At 37.6% G+C, this 25,250-nt stretch overlaps 1 protein-coding gene across 3 annotated transcripts in view; it reads right to left on the bottom strand.

Annotated features, from left to right (window-relative positions):
- Positions 1 to 25,250, bottom strand: part of RUNX1T1 (RUNX1 partner transcriptional co-repressor 1) — a 135,907-nt gene that overhangs the window by 101,640 nt on the left and 9,017 nt on the right. Inside the window, exon 1 of one of the 3 annotated variants that reach the window (XM_059901439.1) lies at positions 8,531 to 8,697. The exons of the other annotated variants lie outside the window; for them this stretch is intronic. Coding sequence (XP_059757422.1) covers positions 8,531 to 8,618 — 88 coding nt within the window. The 5' untranslated portion in view covers positions 8,619 to 8,697. Of the gene's footprint in view, positions 1 to 8,530; positions 8,698 to 25,250 lie in introns of those variants that run through there. 3 annotated transcript variants of the gene reach the window in all.

Here is a 25,250-nt window from a genome sequence, read left to right as displayed (position 1 = left end):
ATCAAGTCAAAGAAAACATGCTGGATAGAGGAAGCTTATCTTAATAGGTGATTATACCAGACATCACAGCAGCAGAAAAGCTTCGCTGCTTGGATCATTTGCAACTAGATGACAAAGCACCATACAAAACAGTGTCCCATGGAGAACATGCTATATGGTCTGTCGAGAAATCCAAATCTACCAGGGCAAGTGGCAGGTCAAGAACTAGAAGTCATGACCCCTTCCCTTCACCTGTGACATGTCAAACCAAAGGACTCAGGTCCCTTTGATTTTTGTTTCTCCAATCAGTTAAAGTGAGTTAATAATGTGCTCTAAACTGTAATTTGAAGATGCCAATCATAACAAACTTTTAAATAATAATGATTACCTAAGCTGATAAGCCCAAAAGTCTCTATGATATTTTTTTTCCACCTTCAGAATAAAATGTTAGTCATATCATTCCGACAATTTTTTAGGCACTGTATTTGATTCTCAACTCTGGTTGAAGTATAATGTTCTCTACATATGAATGAAAAGATGTATATTATTACATTTAAGTATGTAGGGAGCATGTATGTGTATTTCTACAAAATGAAATCTGTTTAAGATGAACTAACACGTGCAAAAACAAAATCTGTATTTGTAATTATTATGAATTGTTTCTAACAGTGCCAAGGCCTTTAAAATATCACAATATATTGCAGTTCTTTTCCACCAACGACTTTTGATTTTCAATACCTAATATTCAAAAATATTCTGAAATGTTAAAACAGATTTAACACTTGCATTGTCTGAATGTTGTATTATTTAAATGCAAACTTCAAACCTACTAATATCATTAAATGTAGATTAATCCATAGGCACCAGCAAAGGGTTAAATTATTTTTAAAAATTTTAAAGTAAATCACTTCCTTAGTAATCCACAAGGTTGTATACTAGCTATATCAACTCTCTCTTCATACAAAAGCATATTCCCATAAAAATAATCAATCTTAAAAAGTATACACTTGCGTGTAAAATCTGCAAATAAGTTGCCATCTAGTTTCCTCCTATGTTTTATAACTACAAAAATCACTCAGATAATATAGAAGACACTCTGTACTCATCCCTTACCCATTTGACAAGGACTGTAACACTCTATGGAAAACCTTTGTTTCAATGTCACCACCTCCCCATCCTAACTAACGGCAAGTTAGTTTTGTTAAAAAGCAAGGGTGATGGCGTATGCTCCAATGAACTTACCCTCCTCCCAGCACCAGAGACAAAAACCTGCAGCTCTGCCCTGTGCAGGCAGCCATCTGGACAGCTTTCCCTCAAAGCCCAGCCCACACCACATGCAGGCAAACTCCGAGGGCTCGAGAGCTCTGTGGGGCTATTCATGACATACCAATTTCACATTTTCTGCCTGTACGCTTGCAACAATAAATGCTAATGAGGACTGTGAATGACAATTTTTAAGACAATAAAAAGGTCTCCAAATCCCTTGCATATGGAGACACTGTTTTCAAAACTTCACCTTCTGTTACAGAGCTTTTAGAGTCTAAAGGAGAAAAAAAGAATAACCTAAGGAAAACAATAAGATGATCAAAGCACAACTGACTCCTTAAGATTTCTAAAGAAAGCAATCTGTGTAAGTCCAGCGAACAACAGATCTCGTCACCGGTATGAACAGCCCTTTGAATGCATGAGGTACCTTTAATCTCTACTACCTTTGCCTTCTGTAGACATGTAGCTTAGCAAATGCAGTTCCTGCAAAACACTGATTTTTTTTTAGAGACTGGGCATTTTAAAGGCAGCATTTGTCCAAAAATAATTATAATAATCATCATCAATCACACTTTGGCATAGTATTTAACATTCCACATATCTTTAAATAAATGTAAATGCAAAAGTGGTCCTCTTCTGATAACGTCTATTCTTAAAAATAATGCAATGATTCTGGGTGATGAAATTATAAATCATGTTTATTTTCCTCTTTTAATTTTTCTCTATTTTCCAAATCTTCTAAAGTTAGCATGTATTAATTACATTTTTGAGCCAGAAGAAACAATAAATATTACTTTCAATGCAATGAAAATACTGAACAAAAGACATAAATGTTTTGACCTTGATAGGAATTAAACTATTTTTCACAGCAACAAAAATAAAACAAAAGATTCATCTTACTGTAAATTGTGTGCAGGGCAGTCTTTTCATTAACATGGATTAAAACACTTTCAACAAAATCCACCAGGTGGAGCAAACACACAGCAATAAAACAAACAAACAAACAAAAAAAAAAAATCCCAGAATTTTTTCATCATATTCTTTTCTCACAGGACTTTTAACTCTAACAAACTCTCCACTTCTATCTCTCCACATTGCAAATTAGCAAAATCCATCCACACATACTAATTTGCCACATTTATAAACAAATTCAAGCTTAGGTATTATGGATTCCATTATAAGTTTTCATTCCAAAACTGCTTTATTTGTTCAAATAATACCCAGCACAGTATATTTGCTTTTATAACAATGTAAATTTTTAAATTAATGTTTCACTCCGACCATCCTGGGTTTCGTCATGTACCCCTCTCTTCCTCCCCTCACCCCCCCACAAGACCAGGCAGAATAGAATGCAATGCTGTATATTCTGAAATACACTGAACAGTGGTTAAAACCTAAAAATCTCAACCTAATTCTTACTCTGTATGGAAATTTCAATGCTCACTCTCACTTCTCATTAAAGATATTCTTAATTGTAGACACCAGAATCTCACTAAAATTTTGGAATACTGTGACTTTTTTATCTGTTATATCAAAATGTCCTGTTTTGATTCTTGTTGGTAAATTGACACAGGTCCACAGTTACTAATAGATTTTGGCTTTTTCCCTTCTCTTTTCTAGAGTAATTCACTTCCTCCCTTTCTCTTGTCCCACAGATCTGCTTTTTTCTTGCCATTTCACTCCACTTACTGAGCACACTCAGTGCAAGGCAAAAACCCCATTTTCTTGTTCACAGTTTGTTCCTTAGTTCCTGATGCCACCACCTGCAAGCCACAACTCTCCCCATTCACTTTTCAAAGTCCTCCAAGTTTTTCTCACGTTATACACTCTCTGCTGCTAAGGCTTAATGCTACAACTGGCAGTAATGTTACTTGCATTTAAGAAAGCTCCAGTTGGATAGAACTACCAAAAACCTGGAGCTTGAAAGGGGGGTACCTGGAGTCTGTCAGTGGAGGAGGACACCAGTTAGGAATGTTGACTGTGGCTTAAAATATATTTACCTGTTTTCTTTTCTCATATTTATACTGATGTTGAAAGAGAAATAACACTCAAAGAAATGCAGCAGGCTGATACATAAATAAATACACACGTGCCTAAGGATCCACATACTACTACTTATGCTAGCGTATAAACAGATCATGGTGATGCCAGCTCCATCACAAGATGAACGAGGCTAATCCAATTATTTAAATGATTATATACTTTTCACTGGAGTGGTATACAAACACATAAAATATTGACATCGCTTCCATAAATATAATATGAAAAATAAGTTTTTAGAATAATTCCTACCAAACTCTTCCCTGCAAAGTCCAATTCTTTTATTCTTTGCAAAGAATGGAATCAATCCCCTGGAGCTGTGCTCATACAGAACACAGGTACACACTGCTGCTCTCTTTACTTGCCGGCAACTCCTATTAGCACTAATGGGATACACATATGTGCATCTAAAGGGTAAATGCCCTGAAGTCTGCATGACAGAATCCTAATGAAGTAGCTGGAAAAACCAAATCACTGCACATGTAGTCACACTTTCCCCTCCCTCTGCAGGAAACCCCACCACCACCACCTTTGCTCCCCCACCCACAGTGCAGACATTTCACCAGCCCACCCTGCGCATAAAGAACCTGCTGGATTTCCTCTTGGAAACATAACATCTTGTTATACTCTGGGGATCTCCCAAATGGCTCCATCTCCAAGCATTCCTCAGAGTACCCTATACTACTGTCAAATTGGCCACACATTCCAAATAATATTTCTCACCACCCTCAGCTTCTTCAAAGGGCATGGCCCTTCCCACAGCAAATGTCCACATCCATATTTAAATTCCAGGGAAAGGAAAAAACCCAACCTTAAAGGTTCTATCACCTTTGTTTAAAAACGGACTATTCTGTTTTCATGGACAGATTAAGATTCCAAAACTGCCTCACAAAAAAACAACCAGAATTACTAGTTCCACACCAAACTACCAGTGAATCTGACCTAAAAAGGCAACACACGAAGGACACTAAATAACAGGAATTAGGAAAATGAGAACCCATTAACTGAGGCCAGTCCTGCACTGGTTAATGTCTGTTGCTGTTGATAGAGATATTGTTTCATAGCAAGGCCAGGGTGTAAAATGAAAAAGACAGATTTTTAAACTCATTAAGAAAAAAAAAAAAAAATCAAGCACGTCTGTCACCGTGGTCCAGAAAGAAAGAGCAGGGACACAGCACTGGCAGGAACCTCAAATTCCTGACCAAACCCTCTTCCACACAATGCCTCCAGAAAGAAAGGAACCCAGGGCGGGAGCCAGCTTGACGCTGGCGGACAGACAGGGCTGGCCTTGCAGGATGTCAGAGCGCCAGGCGGCTGCAGAGATACTGGGCTTTCACACACTCTCAGGCTGACTGTTTTGCTCTTCAGGTAATTAAACAAGGAAGCAGGGCTGCTGGGTATGCGCCTGACCCTGAAGCCGCGGCTCCCTGGTTCTGCATATCAACTTCCGCAAGAACTGCCCGGAGCATCAACAGAGCATTCTCCTCTCACTCTCTCTCGTTTCCTTCTCCACCTTTTCCTAAAGCTGACCCAGAAACAAATCCTCCCTACAAAAACATCCACAGAAAGGTCTGAGTCTCTTTGTCGTAAAAACCTCTGTGCTGTTGCTCCCTGTCATGACCCTCCAAATTTTAAAGAGCAAAAAATTGCCCTAATGGCAGGAATTTTGTAAAAAAATCACATATAACCACAAATCTATGTAAAACACTGGCATCTTAATCAACATGGATCATTCAAAGATAATAATACCCAGATAATAATATTTTTTTCTTTAGCGTGTGCTTGATTAAAGTATGAATCTTTACATTCAAAAAGCTCCCCAAGAAGTAAGTGATTCTGATAATCCAGTTCACAAATTAAACATTTGTTGTATAGTGTAATTAATATTGTTATTTTCAGTTTTGATAATGAGCATTATGGTAAGTAAATACCACCTATGATCTGGTTTATTATGTTTCATCAAAAATGTTATTTTTTAAAAACTAAAATATTTCTTCTCTACAAAGAAAGTCACCATTAAAACTCAGGAATATTTTTAAAAATCCCTTAAAAGATAAGAAAGTAGCACACACACACACATTAAGTAATGATTAGAATCATATAAATAATACATTCTTCCTTCATCTCAAAATCCATAGAGTAAAATATTGGCTGTAAGAGACAGAGACCAAAAGAAAGATGAATACAAAAGCATGCCTGCTTGTCTGTGTTCAACACAAAGAACATTAAATGAAAACAACTGGCATGCTGCCAAATTCCTATAGAGGCAAAGAGATTCAAATAAATTGATTTCACGCATCACACTGACCTGGGATCAGTGTGCAGTGCTACAATAAGCTCAAAGCTCCGTGTGGGGTAAAGCCCATTAATACTATCAGACCCCTCAAACATGACCAAGAAAAACTAAAAATATAGGCAAACGCTCTCAAAACCCAGCAGTTTTGCTTAAGAAAATAACTTTCTTCTTTTCCTAATAAAGATACCAATATTTGAAGGTGCACAGCATCATCTAAATTAAATGTTTTTATTTTTAAATATCTAATAATACAATATCTAAAAATTGGTACTACATAAATATCCCATCCCATGATTCGAACATAAATACATACCACTTTGCAACAAGTTTCCTCTGTCATAATTGCTTCCCTGATAATGCCCTTGCATCTTTTAGATGGCCAATTAATTTTTTTATATGACAAATATTGGACCCTTCTTAGTATTTTCCTTAATGGCTTTTAAGAGCAAGCTCCTCAAGCTGGATACCACTCCTAACTGTCCCAAATCCACCCACTCCTCACAAAGACACACATAACAGAATTCTAGAAAAGTGAACACTGTGCATATTTTGGATATGCTTTAAAATACTGGGAGGAAACATAGCAGCGTTTTGCCTTTATCAGCTTCCAGGTAAGCTGGTGACTGTCCCTAAGGCATCATTTCTCCCCTGGCCACCCAAAAGAGACAGGTTTGTCTCCTGGTGACCCCTGCCTGGCTTCAAACTCATCACAGGGACCAGACTCTCTGGCACCACCTCAGGTCACTGTCTCTTACTGCCACGACTGTTCAATTTCACATAGTTCTTTGCCTTTTCTGCTTCCAAATTATATCCCCAAGAATCCAATGGACTCCATGCTTGTAAATGTAAAGTATGTGATTTCTGTTTTTCTCTACTTTTTGGCTCAACCTGAGTCTAAACCCCATATTTATATACACCCACTACCATCACAAAAAAGAAAAAACTAGGAGTAAATTTTTCAATGCCACATGAATCATAAAGAAAACTCAACAGTTATAAAATAGGCCAACACACACAATTATATACATACATGCACATACATGTGTGCACACACACATCATTTTTTAAGTATGTACACCCACACACACAAGAAAGCGAGAGAGAGAAGAAACTCAACATGGTGTTTTTGATACATGATACTGAGGATCGGTATTTGCATATTATAACAAATAACGTGCATTAAACTTGTTTTAAAATGTGTCTTTGTCATGCATTTTTGCTCTCAATATGGATCTTCCATGCTGCAATGGTCCTTTGCGTCAGCAGCCCACAGAGATATGCCACATGACCAGGAGAGAATATTGTTGTAATGGGACAGGGGTGGGTAAAGACGATGACACTATGTATCTGCAATATATGCTCAAGTTTTAAAATCCAATATTCTTTTCAATTTGCAATCTGCACCTTATATATTTTTATCATACTATCACTGCCCACCTCCCAGAGATACATAAGGCAGAAAGCAGAGAATTATATCCTCTTTGAAACAAAGTGCTTTCTTCTGATGGAAGATGAAGAGAAAGCAATTCTAAAGCAAGGGTTGTTGTTGTTATTATTATGTTTGTTTCCTTTAAGATATTAACAACTTTCTTTCTATGCTGGACTTGAGAAATCTAATCAACCAAGATTTGAGTTCTCAGAAAGTTTATTTTTAGTAACAATAGTACACAGGTACAAAGACAGAAGCAGAGGTGAGAGATGTCTCAATTACTTAATAAATTTTTGAATTCCTCATCTTCTCTTTCAAATTTATGTCTCTCACTAATTACAGTAGAAGAACATCATAATATGAAGATGGAGGAATGAAAGGAAGAGAAATACAGACAGAAACCAAATCATGACTTAGGCTATCTCAAAGGAGCCTATAATTATACAGGGAATCATTTCATTTTCTCTGGTCTTTCAAAAACAAAAACAAAACACACTCATTTGCCAACACCTTCTTAGGAACTTTAAGAAAAAGCCAATAAGCCTTTGTAGGAACTGCAAGAGTAGATGTTATGTGTGTGTGGGGCGGGGGGGACACCAGCAGCTATGTTTCCAGAACAATGGCCATGAAGGGTAAATATTTTGCTACCACCTTCTCCATGTAGTCAGGCAGGCAGTCACAGAACTTCAAAAATCCCCACCTAATCACTAAGAGTGCCAACCTGTACAACACAACGTTTGTGTTAACTCTCAATTCTTTCTTAGCACAATTTATCTGTATTCATCTGTGCTTCTGCACAAGTCCACTAAACCTGAAACAGAGCTGGCTGCAGGAGGCATCAACTCTCTGGAACCCATAATGCAGGGCTCTCCTTAATTTTTAAATGTTGCAGACTTTAAGAAGTCACTTGCCAAATGGGAAAGTGTACATTTTGCTGTTTTCCTAAAGTTAGACCCTTTTTTTTTTAAACCTGCCTATGGACATGAATTCTGCTTAGGAAATGACATTCACCTACAAGTTTAAAAAAATATCCAAATCAAACAGAAGAAATAATAAATGGAAAAGCACTTTTTTCCCTCTTTAGTCAACAAACTGCTTCAGAAAATACCATCTCTAGTTGCAATAAACACAGAAATCATGACATAGCTTTTACTCTTTAACTCCAAGTATTGCTCAGCTTATAACAGATGTATTATGAAACATGGCAAGAAGCACAGCAACAAGAAGAGGGGTTAAAAAAAAAATTCGTACTTGATCATTTGCTATCTTCAGACCCAAAACTATCAAACAAGGGCTCCCACAGCCAGGCTGACTGATCACCACCCAATCCCACATCCAAAGATTTCAAAGACAAATTTTTTAAATATATAATACAAATTCGTTATCAACAGGCACTAGAAGAAGAAGTAAGGAAAAGAAAAGAAAAATCTTCACAAGTATAATTTATTAGGAAAAAAATAATAGATTGATTTTTGGCATGTAAGTAAATTGCAAAGTCAAAATATTTGTCTGTTCCTTACCTTGACAATATTCAAAGTTCCCTTTTTTCCGGCAGTCACCTATTACTAAACTCAGTGCTCTCCAAGTGTTTCTTTTGACAGATATCATTCTCCACCAATCGCTCTGCTAATTTCCTCTCTCCTTTTCTGACTGGGACAGATATTATGTTCACCAGCCCAGAGATCAATCTTTTCTATTGACAACAACAAAGGGAAAAAAAACGCATATATCACAACCAGTCTGAAGTATCACACCCATCTACTTACACGATAATACTAGGCCAGTTTTGTTTTGTTTAAGAAACAGATACAAGCCCTTCTAAATTTTAGAAAAATCCAAAACAGAAAATATTTTCAGAGTTCCTGCAGTGACATGCCCTATAGGGCTCTTAATTCTCCAATCATCTGACTCAAAGCTGGATACAACTCCTCTTTCCTTAAGTTGGGTCTAAAATATACATACATCAATACCTTAAAAGAATGTATTAGATTTTACCTATTTTTTTTTAATTAAATAATCTATCAGATATGGTTTCTTTAGAAAATGCTTTCAGACACTGTGTTATTTATTTTATTTTTTGGAATTTTAAGTGCAAGTTAAACCGTGTTTCAAAACAAAGTGGTGTCAATATTGTTTTCACTGTTCTGAAATTTACACATTGCCATCATTAGCTAAAATAATCTGAAACAACTGTTAACGGTATCTAATAATCTTTATGCAACCAACCAGTTTGAAATTATTAGTAACAACAATTTGTGAAGCATTTTACCAAATAAACTTCTACTACTTTCTTTTTTTCTTCTAAAGCAATCCAAATATTCTCATTTTTCCTGCTAGATTTGGCAGGTTTAGAATTCATTCATTCATTCCCAAACACCTACTATTACTACTACCACCACTATTATGAATAGAACAAGTATCACTATTTAGTTCTTATAATCTATGAAACATAAATCTAGCACAATCATATGCACATAAAGTAATAACTCAATAAATGCAAAGGGATAGATTTATAAAAGCAGTCTCAAAAAATATTACTACGGATGTTGCTACTATTTTTTTTAAGAGACCAAACTGCTCCATAGAAATTAAAATTGGTGAATATACATACTCTGATGTATATAAACAAGCAGTTTCTATTTTAAAAAAAGAAAAGCAGTGCCCTTTATACACCATATTACAACTCTGCTATCATGCAATCAATGTTTCTCATTCTTAATGGAAAAACTTAAACAGGGCCAAGGAGGGGAGACTGGAAGTAAATACATCTAGATGTCAAATATTATTTCCAGAAAATGGAAATATGGGTAATATTATTTCCAGGAGATGGAAATATGGGTAATTTTCTACACAATTCTGGTATTTCCAATGTCTTTACACTGAGATAAAAAAAAATATTTTGTAAATAGAGGATAAATAAGTATTATTGGGAAAAAGAAGAAAATGGATACTTTTCTTAGATTCAATCATGATTTTTGATAATATTTAGTGCCTCAACAACCATAAACAAAAGGCATCAGAGAGCCTGATAAAGTAGAGTCTACCTGTGTGGGCCATATTTAATAATCTCCATTAAACAAATGAAGGAGGCCAAGTACATACAAATCCCCTAGAGTCTAAGTCTTTTTCTTGCTTCTCATGACTGCTAAATACAAGACTAATGTCTCGGTTTATTACCAAAAATGGTATAATGGATCTCAGTTTTGAGGCACATAAAATTACCATGTGGATAAACTTCCTTTATAAGATAAATTTCTCAATTATAAATGATCTCCCAATATAGAATATACTATTTCACTTTTTAACTTCACTTGTGTCTATTTTAATCGGAGTATCCTGAAGTGAATGGAGAAAAGCTGACAGGAAGATAGTGTTACAAAATATTTTAAATGTACATGTTTATAAATTCTTAAATGTTAACATGGCATACAAATACACATTCAAGTAATACACAATGTAAACCTCAAGTTACCCACTGATGATTTTCCTCACTCAACTATTTTTATATATGAAACACTGTATCACAATCAATAGGATAACTCACCAAAAAAAAAAGGAGTTAATGTTTAGATTTTTCAAAATAATGACTTTGGAGTATTATGTTTGTTCTTCATACCTCCAACACAATAAATTGTCTTCTGATATAAAATAACAATAAAATGGGTAATGGTAATGAGCACTATGAAATATATATCCAGATTATCTGTGATACTTATTGCACACTGAAGTCTGTATCACATGCAATCAAAAGTAAAATTTCTCTATCTTTAATAATTGCTTTGTTCCAATCCTAAGCCCTCAAATTTGTAAAACCTCATTATGAGTGGAACATATACTGAGACCAGTTTAAAAGCTAAACTCTACCAAGAGGAGAATGCCTAAAACAATTTGTAGTTCTACAAGAGTGTTATTAAAAAGGCTCAACATGTTGTATTACCATGGAAATTGTGGAAAACAGACATTCCCAAACAAATATTACTTTTTCTCAATGGTATGAAGTAATGAAAACCACATGTGTAAATCTGCGATCTGTGCAGTAGTTCAAGCTGCAGCTAATAGAAAATACAGAAAGTGAACTCTGCTATATAAAGGATTTTTGTTACAGAAATATAATGTGAAAACCAGATGCAGACAGAAAACCTTAATCGCAGATGGGAATGTAATCACTGGCATACTGAATACTTTTTTGATCAATCTTAACCATATGCGTAATGTATTTATTTTCTAAGGAATGCAATAACTTGAGAGAACCTTCTATTTGAATTCAGTTAACCTCATATTTATAATGCTTTTATCTTACTCCCCCATCCCTTCAATGTGTACACTGAGCCAAGGTTTTAAAAGGAAGAGCTGCTGGCCTTGGCAAATCCTTCTTGTATCAGTTTATCTTTCAAAGTTTTAATAGGATGTAAAGACTACACACATCAGAATCAACCTCAAAAGCGATCAAGTGCAGTTCCCCATTAGTGTGTTTCTCAATCACTGCCAGGAATCCCTTCACTGCCCAAACACATTTCTCTACAGAACTATATCAACATTTGGGGCTATTTTTCCTTTAGTAAATAAGATACAGTTATTCCAAAAATGAGGCTTTAACACACCTCTTTTTATCTATCAATATGAACTGAATTAAACCTTTAACTTTTCCTTTCACAAAAACATCTTGTAACGTAAAGAATGTCCCTTTACTTTAATAAAAATACAATTAGTTTTTGGTTCCAAGGGGAATTACCACAAAAGGAACCTGTTACATCATACATTACTTAGGAAACATTACCTTAACAAGCACAGTCCCTGACACTGGGTGGTAGCTTACCTTTGCCAAGACCTCCACAACCTTATTTGTAGGACAATGCTGAATCCCCCTGATTTGAAACAGTCAACAGAGAACCACCATGTAGGCCTCACTTTAGGACTACATTCAACTTCCAACAGGAAGTGACTGGGACACTATGTTATTTGGGATGTCCCTAAACTTCAAGGCCCCAGCTGCACAAGTTTCCTTAAGCTTCTATGGCATATACTCATCCTGATTCTCCTTCTCTCTTCTAACTACTCATCCACTAATATATGCATAGAAACAAACAGTCCTTGTTCTGACATTCAAGACCCTCCATGATTTGGCACTAACCTACACCTTTCAGCCTCTGCTCCGTCCATGCCCTTACAGGGTACAGCTCTTCAATGGATAAACTCCCATAGAATGCATCACCTCATCTTTATGGCTTTGTCCATTAACTCTTCCAGACTTCATGGCCAGCTCCTTTTCAACACTCAGGTTTCATTCAAATGTAACCTCAGAGACAGTCTTCCCTCCTATCCAAAATAAAGTCTCACCACCACTGGCAGCACCCTCCACCATTCTCTCCAACATTGTTTTTTAATTGTCTTCATTACATTTAACACTATGGATAATAATCTTACAAATGTCTCTATTGCATGCCCCCCTAAACTGTAAGATCTATGAGAACAGGGGTCTTGTCTGTTTTGCTCATTACTCTATCCTCCATACTTAAAACTGTACTTGGCACCTAAAAAGAATAAAACAAATGAATTCCATCTAATGAAATGCTATACAGGCCCAATTCAATCCCTGTGACCTTCACAAACCTTTCCCTGACCACTCCTGGGGCCCACGATCATTCTCTCTTCTTTAAATTATAATAGCATTTATGGTCTATATCAGGCGGGGCAACCTTTACCTTCCAGACACTGTTCATATGAGCCCATTCCCACCAGTACTGTACATACACAGGCCAGTATGGAAATCACCCAGGGCATCCAGGGCTGTGAAGCCAGCCCTTCCTCCCACAGTAAGCACTAGGATACCACGATTAAGAACTGCAGGCAGCATTAAGTCCATACAACCTCTAAGGTGTAAATGCACTCTAGTAGTTTTTATGCATAGATTTATCTCCCAACTGAGTTTATCAATTGACTTTCCTGTTCTGGAAAGAGATCCCCCATCTTATTCTCTTGCTGTCTTCAGACCTTACCTTGATGCAATATATGCATTTTGTTGTAATGGCCATGAGGGAAGGGGCCATGTTTATTCAACAGTCTTCATACTCAGTGCCTGGCTCACAGAAGGTGTTCACTCAATATTGGCTGAGTGAACAAAGGAATAAATGATAATCGAATACTATCTAGTTTTTCTTCAAGCCTCTTCCTCTTATTGTGATAAAGCATTATTTTAAAATCCTTCAAATATTATTTTAAAGATAAAAATTAAACAGAAGGCAGCTGACCAATCTATGAATAATTATTTTTAGTCAAACTGACAATGCAGGATGATCAAGGAGTTAACAAAGCAGGCAATTTAAAACAGTAAGAAGCTCTAAAATATCTCCTCTGTTACAGATATAATTTAATCTTCAATAAAATAAAATCTCCTAAAATGACTGTACCTTACCTACACTGACCACTTAGCCCACTGCATGCAGTTGGACTGGAATATCAGGTCTTACACTTATTAGCTATTTGACCTTGAACAAGTCACTTAACCTTTCTAAGCTTTAGATGTAAATCTCTACAGTAGGATAATAATACCTAACTCACCGGGATGATATGAAGAGATAATACTTATAAAGTGCCTATCTTGCCCCTAGTGCAAGTGTTTTCTTCAATGTGCTCAGTTCCTATCAATTGAGAGTAGAAAGGAGGTAATACCTATTTTAATATTATGATTTAAAAGCATTAAAGCACTAGGTCACTACTCAAAAAACGACCTAGTGCAATCAAAACATTTTCTTTTCTGAAAGTCATTGCTGTTCTATTAGTGATAAAAGTAAGTATGATCAGTCAACAATCCCAAAATATGTGGAAGTAAGGTGCAGGTCCTAAAACATTTTGCAGTGGAAAAAAATAAAGAACCACAAGCTAATGTTTTGTGATTAAATTTTTTCCTCATCTAATTTCATCTGTGGAAGAGCACCTCTAGAGGATAAGAGAAGAGAGAAGCAATTATTTCCAAAGACTGGTTTCTCCAAATAAAGGCATCTGTTCCATGCCGGCAACTTTCACATGAAAGAAAAACGAGACTTTGAAAGTATCTGTATTCATGGGTGATGGCCACATGTCTCAAAAAAAAAAAAAAAAACACTACGATTATCCAACTGCAAATATGGTCTGCTTGCTGCTGCTTCTTATCAGCTGGTATCTCTCTCTCTTCTTTCTTCCCTCTCTTTTCCCCCTCCCTCTCCCTGCCTCAGAAACTTGTAAAGCTATGATATTTTTTTGTACTCTAAACAGTAACTTTTCTAAGTACAGTGAGAAGTCTTGATAATTTTCCATTTTAACTTTAGTATAATTCCCACCTGCAGCCTGTGTGGCTGGCCCTGTCCATGGGGAAAAAATGGGGTGGTAGGATTTGAAGACTTCCAGGAGAGTGGTACTGAGCCCTGGAACAGAGAAGCCTGGGAGTCAGAAAATCTAGGTTCAGACCTCGCCCCACAACCCATGCAGGGCGACGTTGGGCAAGTGAGGAAGCCTCTAGGAGTGGTTTACAAACGAGCTCACTCCCAGGTGAGTATTAAGTAAGGCAACATGTGAACTTCACTCCACGAAGGCATCTACCGTGCCTCCTCCCCACACATATCTGTCTGAAATTGTTCGGTCACTTGCATGAAGGAACTAAAGGCTGCCCTTCTGAAACCATCTCTTGGAATTGTTACCTGGAAGCAAAGACAGTAAGATGCTTCACCCACTTTGGCGTTCAGTCACAGAATCTTAGGGTGAGACAGACCTGTCATTCTATCCAGTGCCATTCCTAGTTTTAAGGCTGGTTCATCAAGCAACAGCTGGAATCCCACACAATATCAGAGAAAAGACAAGACTGGTGAGTAGAGAGGGAGTGGGAGAGGGGGCTGGAGAAGAGTACTAGCGAGAAGTGCTCAGCCTGGGGTCTGCCCAGAAAACAGACATGACAACCAAAAGAGGGATGGGAGCCCCTGGCACCTAAGGGATCACTTGGGGGCATGGGAGAGGGAAAGCTGGGAGTCACAAAAATGGTCCTTGTTGGGGCCCTGATCCAAGGGACGGTTCCAGCTCATAAATATGTCCATGCATACAATATTTTGCTTACAATTTCAGGGATCTCATCCTTGACAAAAAGTACATTTGTGAGCCATAGGGTGAAAAATAAATAAAACAGGTTAAGATGTGCACTTATGAACATGCAAGTGACTTGACCACTTCAATTTACCCAGGGCTGCTGTACATGTGGGTGTTTGTTTGCTGAAACTTAAAGCTAAAATATGGTGGCAATAAATTGTACATTCTGTGATAAGAGAACACAATAAAAAGGGATCAAGGGGGGAAAGGGATTGGGAAAGAAACAACATGCTCTTGCAACCAAAGATTTCATTTTTGGTCTTAGCAATGAAATATCTGAGGACAGTATTAAGTAAATAAGTTGAAATATTTGAGGACAGTATTAAGTAAATAACATGAGCTTTCACCAAATATTTAATAAAGCATCAAAAAGTACCCCAACTGTTCCAGACTCCTACTTTCAAGGAGCTTACAAATCAGCAGAGAAGTCTGAATCACATGGATAGCGGCAAAATGCTAGATGTGATAAATTCTATCTTTGAGGAAGAGAGGTCATGAAAACTTGAATAGTTTCATTAGCAACTCAGGAGAGGACAAAGTGGGTTCCCTGCAGAAATAGCTCTCAATTAAGGCTGAGGTGAGAAAGGTCTAGCAAATCAGGGGCACTGTCTGACTTGAACACCTCTATATCCCCAGGCATTAAACAGGACTAGACTCTCCGTTAAGAATTTGCTGAGTGAAGGTGACTGAAAAGGAACAGCCATAGAGAGGAGAAGATCCTACAGGGGGCTTCCAGAAGAGAGCAGTGGACAGTTCAAGAGTGGTCAAGTCAGATGCCTAGCACAAGCAAGCCTTTCTGAAATGATACTGTGCTTTGTACATACCATCTCATGCAACCCACATGACAACAATATGGGTCGTGCCATTATTATCCAGATGAGAATTATTTCCAGATGAAGAGTAGGAGATCCAACAAGTGGCAAAGCACTGGGGAGTTGGGTCTCTTCACCACTTCACCTGGCCGCCTTCTAGCAGAGAAGAGAACATAATCACCTTCCCCCAGAAGGGCAGAATCCCAGAACCATTCATCCCAAGCTGATGCTACAGTCTCTAACTTTGCAGTGAGTGAAACAGGTACGAGATTTGCAAAAAGACTCAGAGGACCAACAGACATGAAATAAAAATTCTCCTTCCAACCACCAATGCCTGAGCCCCACTTTCTTCCCATAAAGCAACTACTATTGTCAGATTCATATGCATAAGTAGTTTATGCACTTTTTGTATAAATGTAGCACACTATATACATTGCTCCCTGCTTTTTTCATTTCACAATATATCTCAGGAATGATTCCATATCAACATATATAAATCGGTCTCATCCTTTTAAAAACTATAGATTGGTTACAGAAGAAAGAAGTCTTAAAAAATCCAATTTTGAGAGATTTTTATCCACACACTGAATTTAAAGTTCAAAGAGTAAAAAGAATTCCCAGTGTTTTCAAATTAAATGATACTAAACAAATCAAGGTGAAAGTCCCTGAAATAATATTATATTGGTGAATCATAGCCTAAAAGTCCTATATTTTGTTGTTGTTGTTTCTTCCAATAACTAAAATTCCTTAAATAAGGGAGACAATTAACAGTGAGCAATTTATTAAGGACTGAATACTGTCCTTTAACATATAAAAGGGATTCCTTTACTTTTCTAATATGAGGCCTCCATTTTAAAACAAAAAATTGTGATATCACACATGATAGTATTTTGTTTACAGTCTGCTGATTGTAAAATACATAAAGACAAGTTTCTATTAATTTCAGTAATATTTTAATGCATTTTTGTTCATTTAAAGTGTATTTGAAAAATGTCATTGTGTGAAAAAGTATTTGGTCTGCAGACAATGCTTGTGCTACTGAATGAATGAACGTAGGTTCAAAAGCCCCTTGAAACTCACTGCTCCTCACCCCCCAAGAGTATTGAGCCCAGAGTCTGGGACACACTGCTGTAGAAGAACAGCCTCTGCCCTCCCATCAACTCCTCCTTGACTCCTTATTCTCTGGTCCCTGCCTTCTCTCCTCTACATAATATTAGAATTGAAAGAAATTTTTAAAAATTATTCCCTAAACAAAAGTCCAATGTTCGAAACATGTAAAACAGTTAGGCTGCTCTGGTGGAAAGTTAAGGGTCCAGACCCAGCCCTCCTGACCACTTTTTATTCTCCCATATGGCCAGAAGTTACCAGCAAAATGAAAGGAAACTCAAAACAGTTCGAAATCCATGCAAGAAGCCAAAGCACAGGAGGGAGCCAAGTCCCAGGGCAATCAATAATCAATCCTCCATGCAACCACTACGCTTTAAGGAAAACCTACCAGGTAACAGCCCCATCAACATTTCCCAAGAGTAGCTGGACCACAAGAATCCCTGGAGCAGGGATACACAATTGGGTTCTGAGGCTCCTTTCTGGAGGCTGTGATTCTATGAGTCTATGAGGGGTAAGGAAGCTGTCCCTTAAACATTGAAGCATGCCCGAATTCTGGCAAGCTATGTGCACTGGACATCTAATCTGAGCTGTCATCACTTCTTCCTCTCTAAATCCACCCGATACCCAAGTACTAATTATTTTTCCTTTGCAATGTCTCTGGCATCTGCCTATTCCTTCTTGTCCCACAAACCCAATTCTGGCCATCCTTCTATAATATCTAACATCTAAACTACTGCAAAACAAGTTCCCTACCTGGCCTCAGTCTTCCCCCATTCCAACCCATCTGGCCCACCGCAGTCAGACCAACTCTTCAGAAACACAACTTTAACTGGGTCCATGGTTTCCTGTTGACTGGCACAATTTTTTTTTTTTTTTGCTTTGGTTTTATTAAGATTTATTTTACCATGGCACCCTTTGTTCAAAAGAAGTCCAACTAGAAAATCTAATATCTAAAGCAATTTGTTATAAAGAACAGAACTATTCTGGTTTCACAGTGCTGAGAGGATGAATGAAAGGGCCTGAACCCAATCTGGGCACCCTCTATGCCACCTCCCAACCCTAAGGGGTCCCATAGGACACAGTTTTTTAAACTTCTGGCTTACTCAGAAGATAAAGCTTAAATCAAATGCCTTATGATCTTTCTATTTATTTCCCAATAATCACCCAAGGGTCCTTTTTGCTGTATCTGCATATGTTAATTTACTCTCTCTCTAACCTCTACCCACCCCACCCCAAGACACCTCGCTTCTCCCAAACCCTTTTCCAGTCTCCATTCCTGTCTTATAACTGCCCACAACCCCATTACAATAATGTTGCCTTGATAAATCCTACCTGTCTTAAGACAAGCTGAAATTCCAACTCACTCCACCTCTAAAATCTCATCTACTGTATCATTTAACTGGTAAGTAATCAAGCCTCTTCATCTTTTGTAGCTATTTAATTTGTCCTGAGCGGGTTTATCATTCAATGGGAACTGAGCTTACTACCTGTTCTGTGCCTCCATCTAACACACTGCTTTACACATAGTAGGCATTCATTAAATATTTATTAATTTACTTCAGATTTACAACCAATAGCAAAAATCTTAATTTTCTTTCAAATATTCTAAAAGGTTTCATTACCAGGGCTACCCAAAGAACATATGCCTTTCTTTTAAAATAGTCAAATTAGCTTTAATGGGTTGCTCATTTTATTACTTTTCATTTATATTTTCCTCTGATATTTTATACCCGCTTTCTCTAGCCAACTCAAAGCTTGACTTGGACAAGTCAATGGAGACTGATCACATTTACTTTCCATTTAGACCTGAATATCAGGTCTAAATGCACCTACCTACCCTTATTTAAACAAAGGATTCGAATTCATTGTCCACATTTGTTTCCCATCAGAGGTCAAATGTGGATCTCATTTCTAAATAAATCTAGCTAGAGATGAGAATGAAAATGTGTGACAGGTAGGCAAAGGGGTTGGGCAATAAAGAATACTTGCCTGACACATGATAAAAGTTACAGAATCCTAACATCACTTAAAAAGAACACTTTCACAGGAAAGGATTACTATGTCAGTCTGATAAACATCACAGTTCCAGTCCCAATATCATCTGCTGTTCTTCCCAGCTGTGTTTGCTTATCACTGTGTACATAACATATGCAAAGATTCAGAAAATAAACTAGCAGTGTTTCATGACCTGTCTTACAGCTCACATCTTCCTATATCTTGAGGTTAGGGGAAGGAGTATAGTACATCTAGTTTTAACAAAATAGAGCAACCAGCTTCCTAAGACTTTGTATTTAAAGCACAATTTGCACCATGCTTACCATATTCACTGGGAGATGACTTCCCAATTTCTAATATTCCGCTTGCCAAATTGGATGTGCATTTAAAATGCTCTCAGCAATGCTGCTGTGGTAGCTCCCTGGCACAACCCTATGCCAGCCTTTGCAGGAACCATAATCTATCTACTTCAGTGTCACCAGGTGCACTCCCCACAAGGTCTAGTGGAAGGGACATCCCAAACACTCTAACATCTTTCAGCTAGTTTTCTCTCCTGGTGCTCTAATAGACCTGGCCACAGCTAGCTCATCACTGCTCTGGCAATATTTCCTCTCCTATTATTAGTGGCCCCCTAGCTCTTGAGAGCTTACCTTTAGACAAACTGCCATTACATCCCATGGTAATATTTTCTCTGTTATTTCTCTGATGTAATATTCAATCCAGTCAAGTCAGGTACCAACTAAGAGTTCACTGCATACATACTTTTAAGACATTCATCTTTGTGGCAAAGAACTTCAGTTTGGCCTCCCACCAAACTTCGAATGCCACTGCAAAAACTTTCTATAACCTATGAAGCCACAGTGATTCCTGTGGTTTCCGTTTCTAGTGACACATGAAAGTAATGTAACTTGCATGTCCTTCCTAGTAAACAGTAGAAGTTTCTACTGCCATCCTGGATGATGACAAAGGGCTTACCTTAATCAAATCAGAAGTATAAAAATGTAATAGTTCCCAAGTTCCAAAGAAATCCAGCCTGGGTTCATTATCAATAATTTCACAAATTAGGATTAAACTTTTAATAATGTCTATATTTTTTAAAAATGAAAGTACAAAAATCAAAGTGTTATTGGTAATAATTGGGCTCTTAACTACTTTTTTAGAAGCAATAGCAGACTGTTCTTTAGACAACAGACAGTTTTTGGTCTTTCTTACTTAACATCTGATTCTAGCCAAATGATAATGTGCCCCGTTGGTTTAAATAAGCCATTACTTACCAGGTTCTCTCCAAAAATGGTTTAAAGAGGTCATTTTCTAAATTCCCAAGTGACTTAGGTCCAAACCTTGAGACTGTGGAAAGCCTGGTAAGCACAATCAATCACCACCATGCTTTAGCCTCTAGCCCCTCACTCCTGCCCCCAAGCACCAAGTTCACCTTGTCTAGCAACCCTGAGGGAAAAGCATAAAGGCTATTTTCTTTGAGCAAGACCTAAAATCTTTAGTTCCTTCTCACTGCATAAACAGATTCTTCCCTCCATCATTCACTTCTGAAAAAAGTACAGTAACAACTAAAATTTCTGACAATCATCCTAGATCCAGGACGGCTATGGAAAAAATGACTCACTATTCCCCATACCCCTTCTTCACAATGAAGAATAGTGGGGAGATAATGATGTTCCACACTGATTCTACTTCCCAATTATATGCAGATTAGTAGTGCCCCCAACTCAGAATTAAAAATATAAATGAGGATTTTTTTTCATTCTCCTAACCACGGGAAATTCCTGAAAGCCTGCTCCTAATATCCTATATAGTCTTGTACATAGGAGAGTTGGGAAGCCTAATGATCAATGAGTCTGTCTATCGTTTTGCTCCTGAAGAATGCACCTGAGGGCTGGAGTGCACCCCATGCCACCCAGCAAGTCAATGACTGAACTGGAAAGGGAACTCCAGTTTGCCTATTACGGGAATGCACACACACTAGATCCTTCTTTTCATAATAGAATAGTTTACACCAGGGGTCCCCAACCCTGTTAGGAACCGGGCCGCGCACAGCAGGAGGTGAGGGGCGGTGAGTGAGCAAAGCTTCCTCTCTGCCACTCCCCATCGCTCCCCCATTGCTCGCTTTACCGCCTGAGCCTTCCCCCCACCCGACCCAACACCCGGTCCATGGAAAGATTGTCTTCCACGAAACCGGTCCCTGGTGCCAAAAAGGCTGGGAACCACTGCTTTACATTACATAATCAAACTCAAGATGGTACAGAATCCCTCTCCTCTTAGAAGTGACTAGGAAGTGGACCTAGCCAACTGGGAGATGCCGAGATGGAGATATAGAGTGACCAAACCGACTGGGATGGGACAAGCCTCAGGGACTAAGGACACTGGGCAGAAGACCACTCTGGAGTGCTGAATGAGATCAACAGAGGGAACAGGCCTCAAGGCCTCAGTGTAGTGTAGGACGGTGGTATTCTGACGGGAGAACAGAATTTAGTAATGGAAAAGCCTGGATTAGGAGGCACTGAGGGATACAGAGTGGCATGCATTTGGGCATATCCAAGGATATCTGCTGGCCAGTAGCCAACTGTGATTCCTAGGTTGGGGGCAAGGGCAAATGTAAAGAAAACAGTAGATGCATAGTTCATAACTGCTAAGGAACACATTAAGCCAGATATTCAGAGAACATGGCTCTAAAATTATTAGAACTTAGGAACAAAGCAGGTAATTAATTTGGGGAACAGAGGGAAACCTCAGTTTTCTAAACTGGAGCAAAAGGTCAAACCAGAAGAACTACTAAAAGAGTGATGGACTAGAGCTCTTTGAAATGAAGAAAGTGAAATGCTGGTTAATCATTTACTTAAAATCAGTGCTGACAATGTACATGAAGGTTAATGCCAGGCTCACAGTAGGTCTCTAACATTTGTCAATTCCTCTACTTTCTCCCAAGTCCAACAACTAGGTGGCAGCCCTTGAATGCCCAGAGCACATTCAGTAGTCTATGCCCAAGGTGTTAAAAGATTAATGAATCTAGTCAATCACATTCCCTAAGGCACTTGGAGGTATTGAGATCGCTGGATAAACAATGGGAAAACTTTACATTTGTGCCCTCCATATTCAACAAGATCTATATCCTAGAGGCCCCATTCACCCAAATACTGATTTGCTTTAGGGACCCTGATCAATATGAAGCCCACAAAAACAAATCCCTGCTTCATGAGTTACATTATACAGGTAACCTCAATCAGAACTAACAAAGCAGAGGGATTTTAAGTAGCTCTCTTACAGTCATTGAAAATGTTAGTGGTTCTAAGCAAGATTGATGGCTTAAAACTTTTTCAAACAAGAGGGTCTCATACCTTAAACCTCAACCATGGGGCATTACTTTTGCAGTGATTCTGATATAAAAGCCTGAACGTCACTTGACAAAGTATGAACATTCTGAAGAGAATCACAAGAAGCTCTTCCCTGTTCAAGCCACATAAGGCACTGAGGCTTAAAGGCTGATTGTGGCTTCAGCACAAAAAACAACTCACTAGAAGATCACATACCAAATGATGGGATTGTGTCTGTGAAATAAACTTTCTTCACTGATATGTGATCCAGTGTCATTTCTTCAGAGTAGCAAAGTGCTTGGTGCTATACCAGAGAATATACCCACCAAGAAATATACCCAGATCTCTGAAAGATATGCCACAATTTGGCTTCAAATTGGAAATTACATCCTTTATAAGCATTATTCTTTAGTTGGTTAAATACATGTAATCATAAGTACACACAATGTTGTTCTTCAAACTACCTCTTCTTTTGACTGGTGTTTCAGAAGAAACATTGCATTTGTTAATACCAAATATGCTAATGTGTCACAGTGTCTGTCTTCTCTTTTATCCACTCTGGAGATATTCTGAGCTTATCTCCGAAGAGTGTGTCTGGCAATTCAAGTGTGAAGCTACAAGCTACATAGTCTCTAATTGATCCAAAGCAGTAATCATGTCTCACCCTAGACAAATTACTATAGCCACAAGTCCACCCAACTGCAATTGTGGATGGAGTCAATATTGAACCTGATCCAAATTTCACCAGTCTTCCTTCTACCTTAATTCTCTATGTCCAGTTTTACATGGATAGCATTGCCATTCATTTTCTTTTTGTAGGAATGAAGTATTATTTTTATTATGATTATTCATGTTAGAGTTCTCTTTTTAACACTGGATGATTATTTTTTTAAAACATGTCTTTCCTAGAAATATCACTAGTAAAATGCATCCAATTTTTCTCTAATGTGGTGCTTTCCCCGTCCATAAAACTTATTTGATTAGCAGTACTATAGAAGCTAAAGCTTTTGTATGCAGGCACTCAAGCATAATTTAATCATTTTATTTAAGCATGAAAAAAATTATTCTGAAAGGCCTGTTAGGTAAAATATCCCTGATTGGTTTAAACTTACATTTGCAGGTATATTAAGGGTGAAATAAATCACGGAATGCCCAGTATGCAATGGAATAGTGTTAACTTTGTTATAATCGTCAGCAGTAAGTTAAAAATTGTAGTATTAGAGGATGTAAGGAATAACTATCATTATAAATAACTGCATTTAAACAGGTTATTTTAAAATAAATTTTGTTTTATGCGAAACCATTTCATATTACAAGGATTTTCACCCATGGAAACCTCTTTCACAGTCAAACGAGATGAGGTCCTAATTGCATAATACCATTTATCTGCTGAGGATAAAAGTGCCAACAAATGAAAATGCACATTAGGCAAGAGATTGTCAGAATAGAAAATTGTCTTTTTTATTTTTTTTTTATTTTTTTTTGCTTTTTTGTTTTTAAATAACCCACTCACATTAACGAAAGACTGCAGTAGCTTCCAAATTATAGGTTGTTATTTTTAGTGGAAGTAGTTCAATATTCATATTGGAGCAGATGTAGCAGTTTAACAAAACAGCTCTTCAAATCCTGCACAAATTGAAAACAGGAAAACTGATTGCATTTTCTCTTATCACTTTCCTTTTCTGAATTGACACTTTTGGCCTTCTGAAAATTTACACATGGCTTTCATCTCAACAGCACCTGCTGATCAAACAGAAACCTAACATTTTCATGAAAATGGTATAAAGAACTAGTTTTGTTCTAAACGCTGTAAAGGGCATAAGTTGCCTACTAGATAGCAACAACTGCTGGGTATAAGGCATATTCATAATAGTTTTATATTTTCATTAAGCTTTAAAAAAATACATTAAGTCCCTTCTGGTTTTTTCCATGTTCACTTTTGTATGATTCAAATTTCTTTGACTCAATGTCTGCCTAATACTTAGTTTTATCAGGCAGCGACTATGCAAAATGTGTAAAAGGGTAGCTTACACTAAGATACGGAACACTTAGTATTTTCTCTGCCACTGCTTGGAATACACATATTTATCTATACATATTGCTGTCTATCCAGGCACATGGGTGTAAAATACACACATCCCATTTTCTTATTCCACCCAGAAAAAAAAACAAAGTCAGGCCCTGTTTTTGAAGGGGCCTTACAAATTCTTTCATCAGATACAGATTTAGCAGGTGCTTGAATGTTTGAGGATCCCCAGCTGGGGAAAAATGGATGTCACCTGAGCACAGGCCGGTAAGGATCTACCAACCACTCAGTGTAAATGTCTCTGGGAAGATAAAGGTAAATCTTGAAAATGGGTATTATTATATGTAAAATACAAGATTGATAGCTAAGTAGCTTCCCAGATTTTTAAATAAAAGTGTATCACATATTTATCTGTTACACCTAATTCTAAGTAAAATTAAAGATGCTCCTAAGACATGCTCTCTGTCAGTTTCCTAGCAAAAGGGCTCTACCCCTCTGAAGGATTCCAGGTGTCCATTCCCATTCTGCCTGGGTGACAAGGTAACCTCAGGCAGAAATGACATACAGTAATATATGTACCACTCTGGCAAGTTGGCCTGTGAATTTCGGTGTTTCATCATGCTCACTGAGGCAGCAGCAAACCTGAAATGTCAGTATGTTCAGTCAATGGAAGTGAAATAACGGGACTCTATTGTCTTACCCAATCGATCTGCTGTTGTCAACAAGGAAACATGCCCCCCTGGCTTTAAACAAATTTTAATTAGGCTCTTAGTTACTGGTTCATATTTACCTATGAAAACACTTATCTCGACTATGTGTAGGAAGCAAAACAATTGTTTTTCCCACTTTTATCCATTTTAAC

Source organism: Balaenoptera ricei, chromosome 17, assembly GCF_028023285.1.
Source record: "Balaenoptera ricei isolate mBalRic1 chromosome 17, mBalRic1.hap2, whole genome shotgun sequence".
Classification (NCBI taxonomy): domain Eukaryota; kingdom Metazoa; phylum Chordata; class Mammalia; order Artiodactyla; family Balaenopteridae; genus Balaenoptera; species Balaenoptera ricei.
The sequence above is the reverse complement of the archived record's forward strand: the minus strand, read 5'-3'. Positions and strand labels throughout refer to the sequence as shown.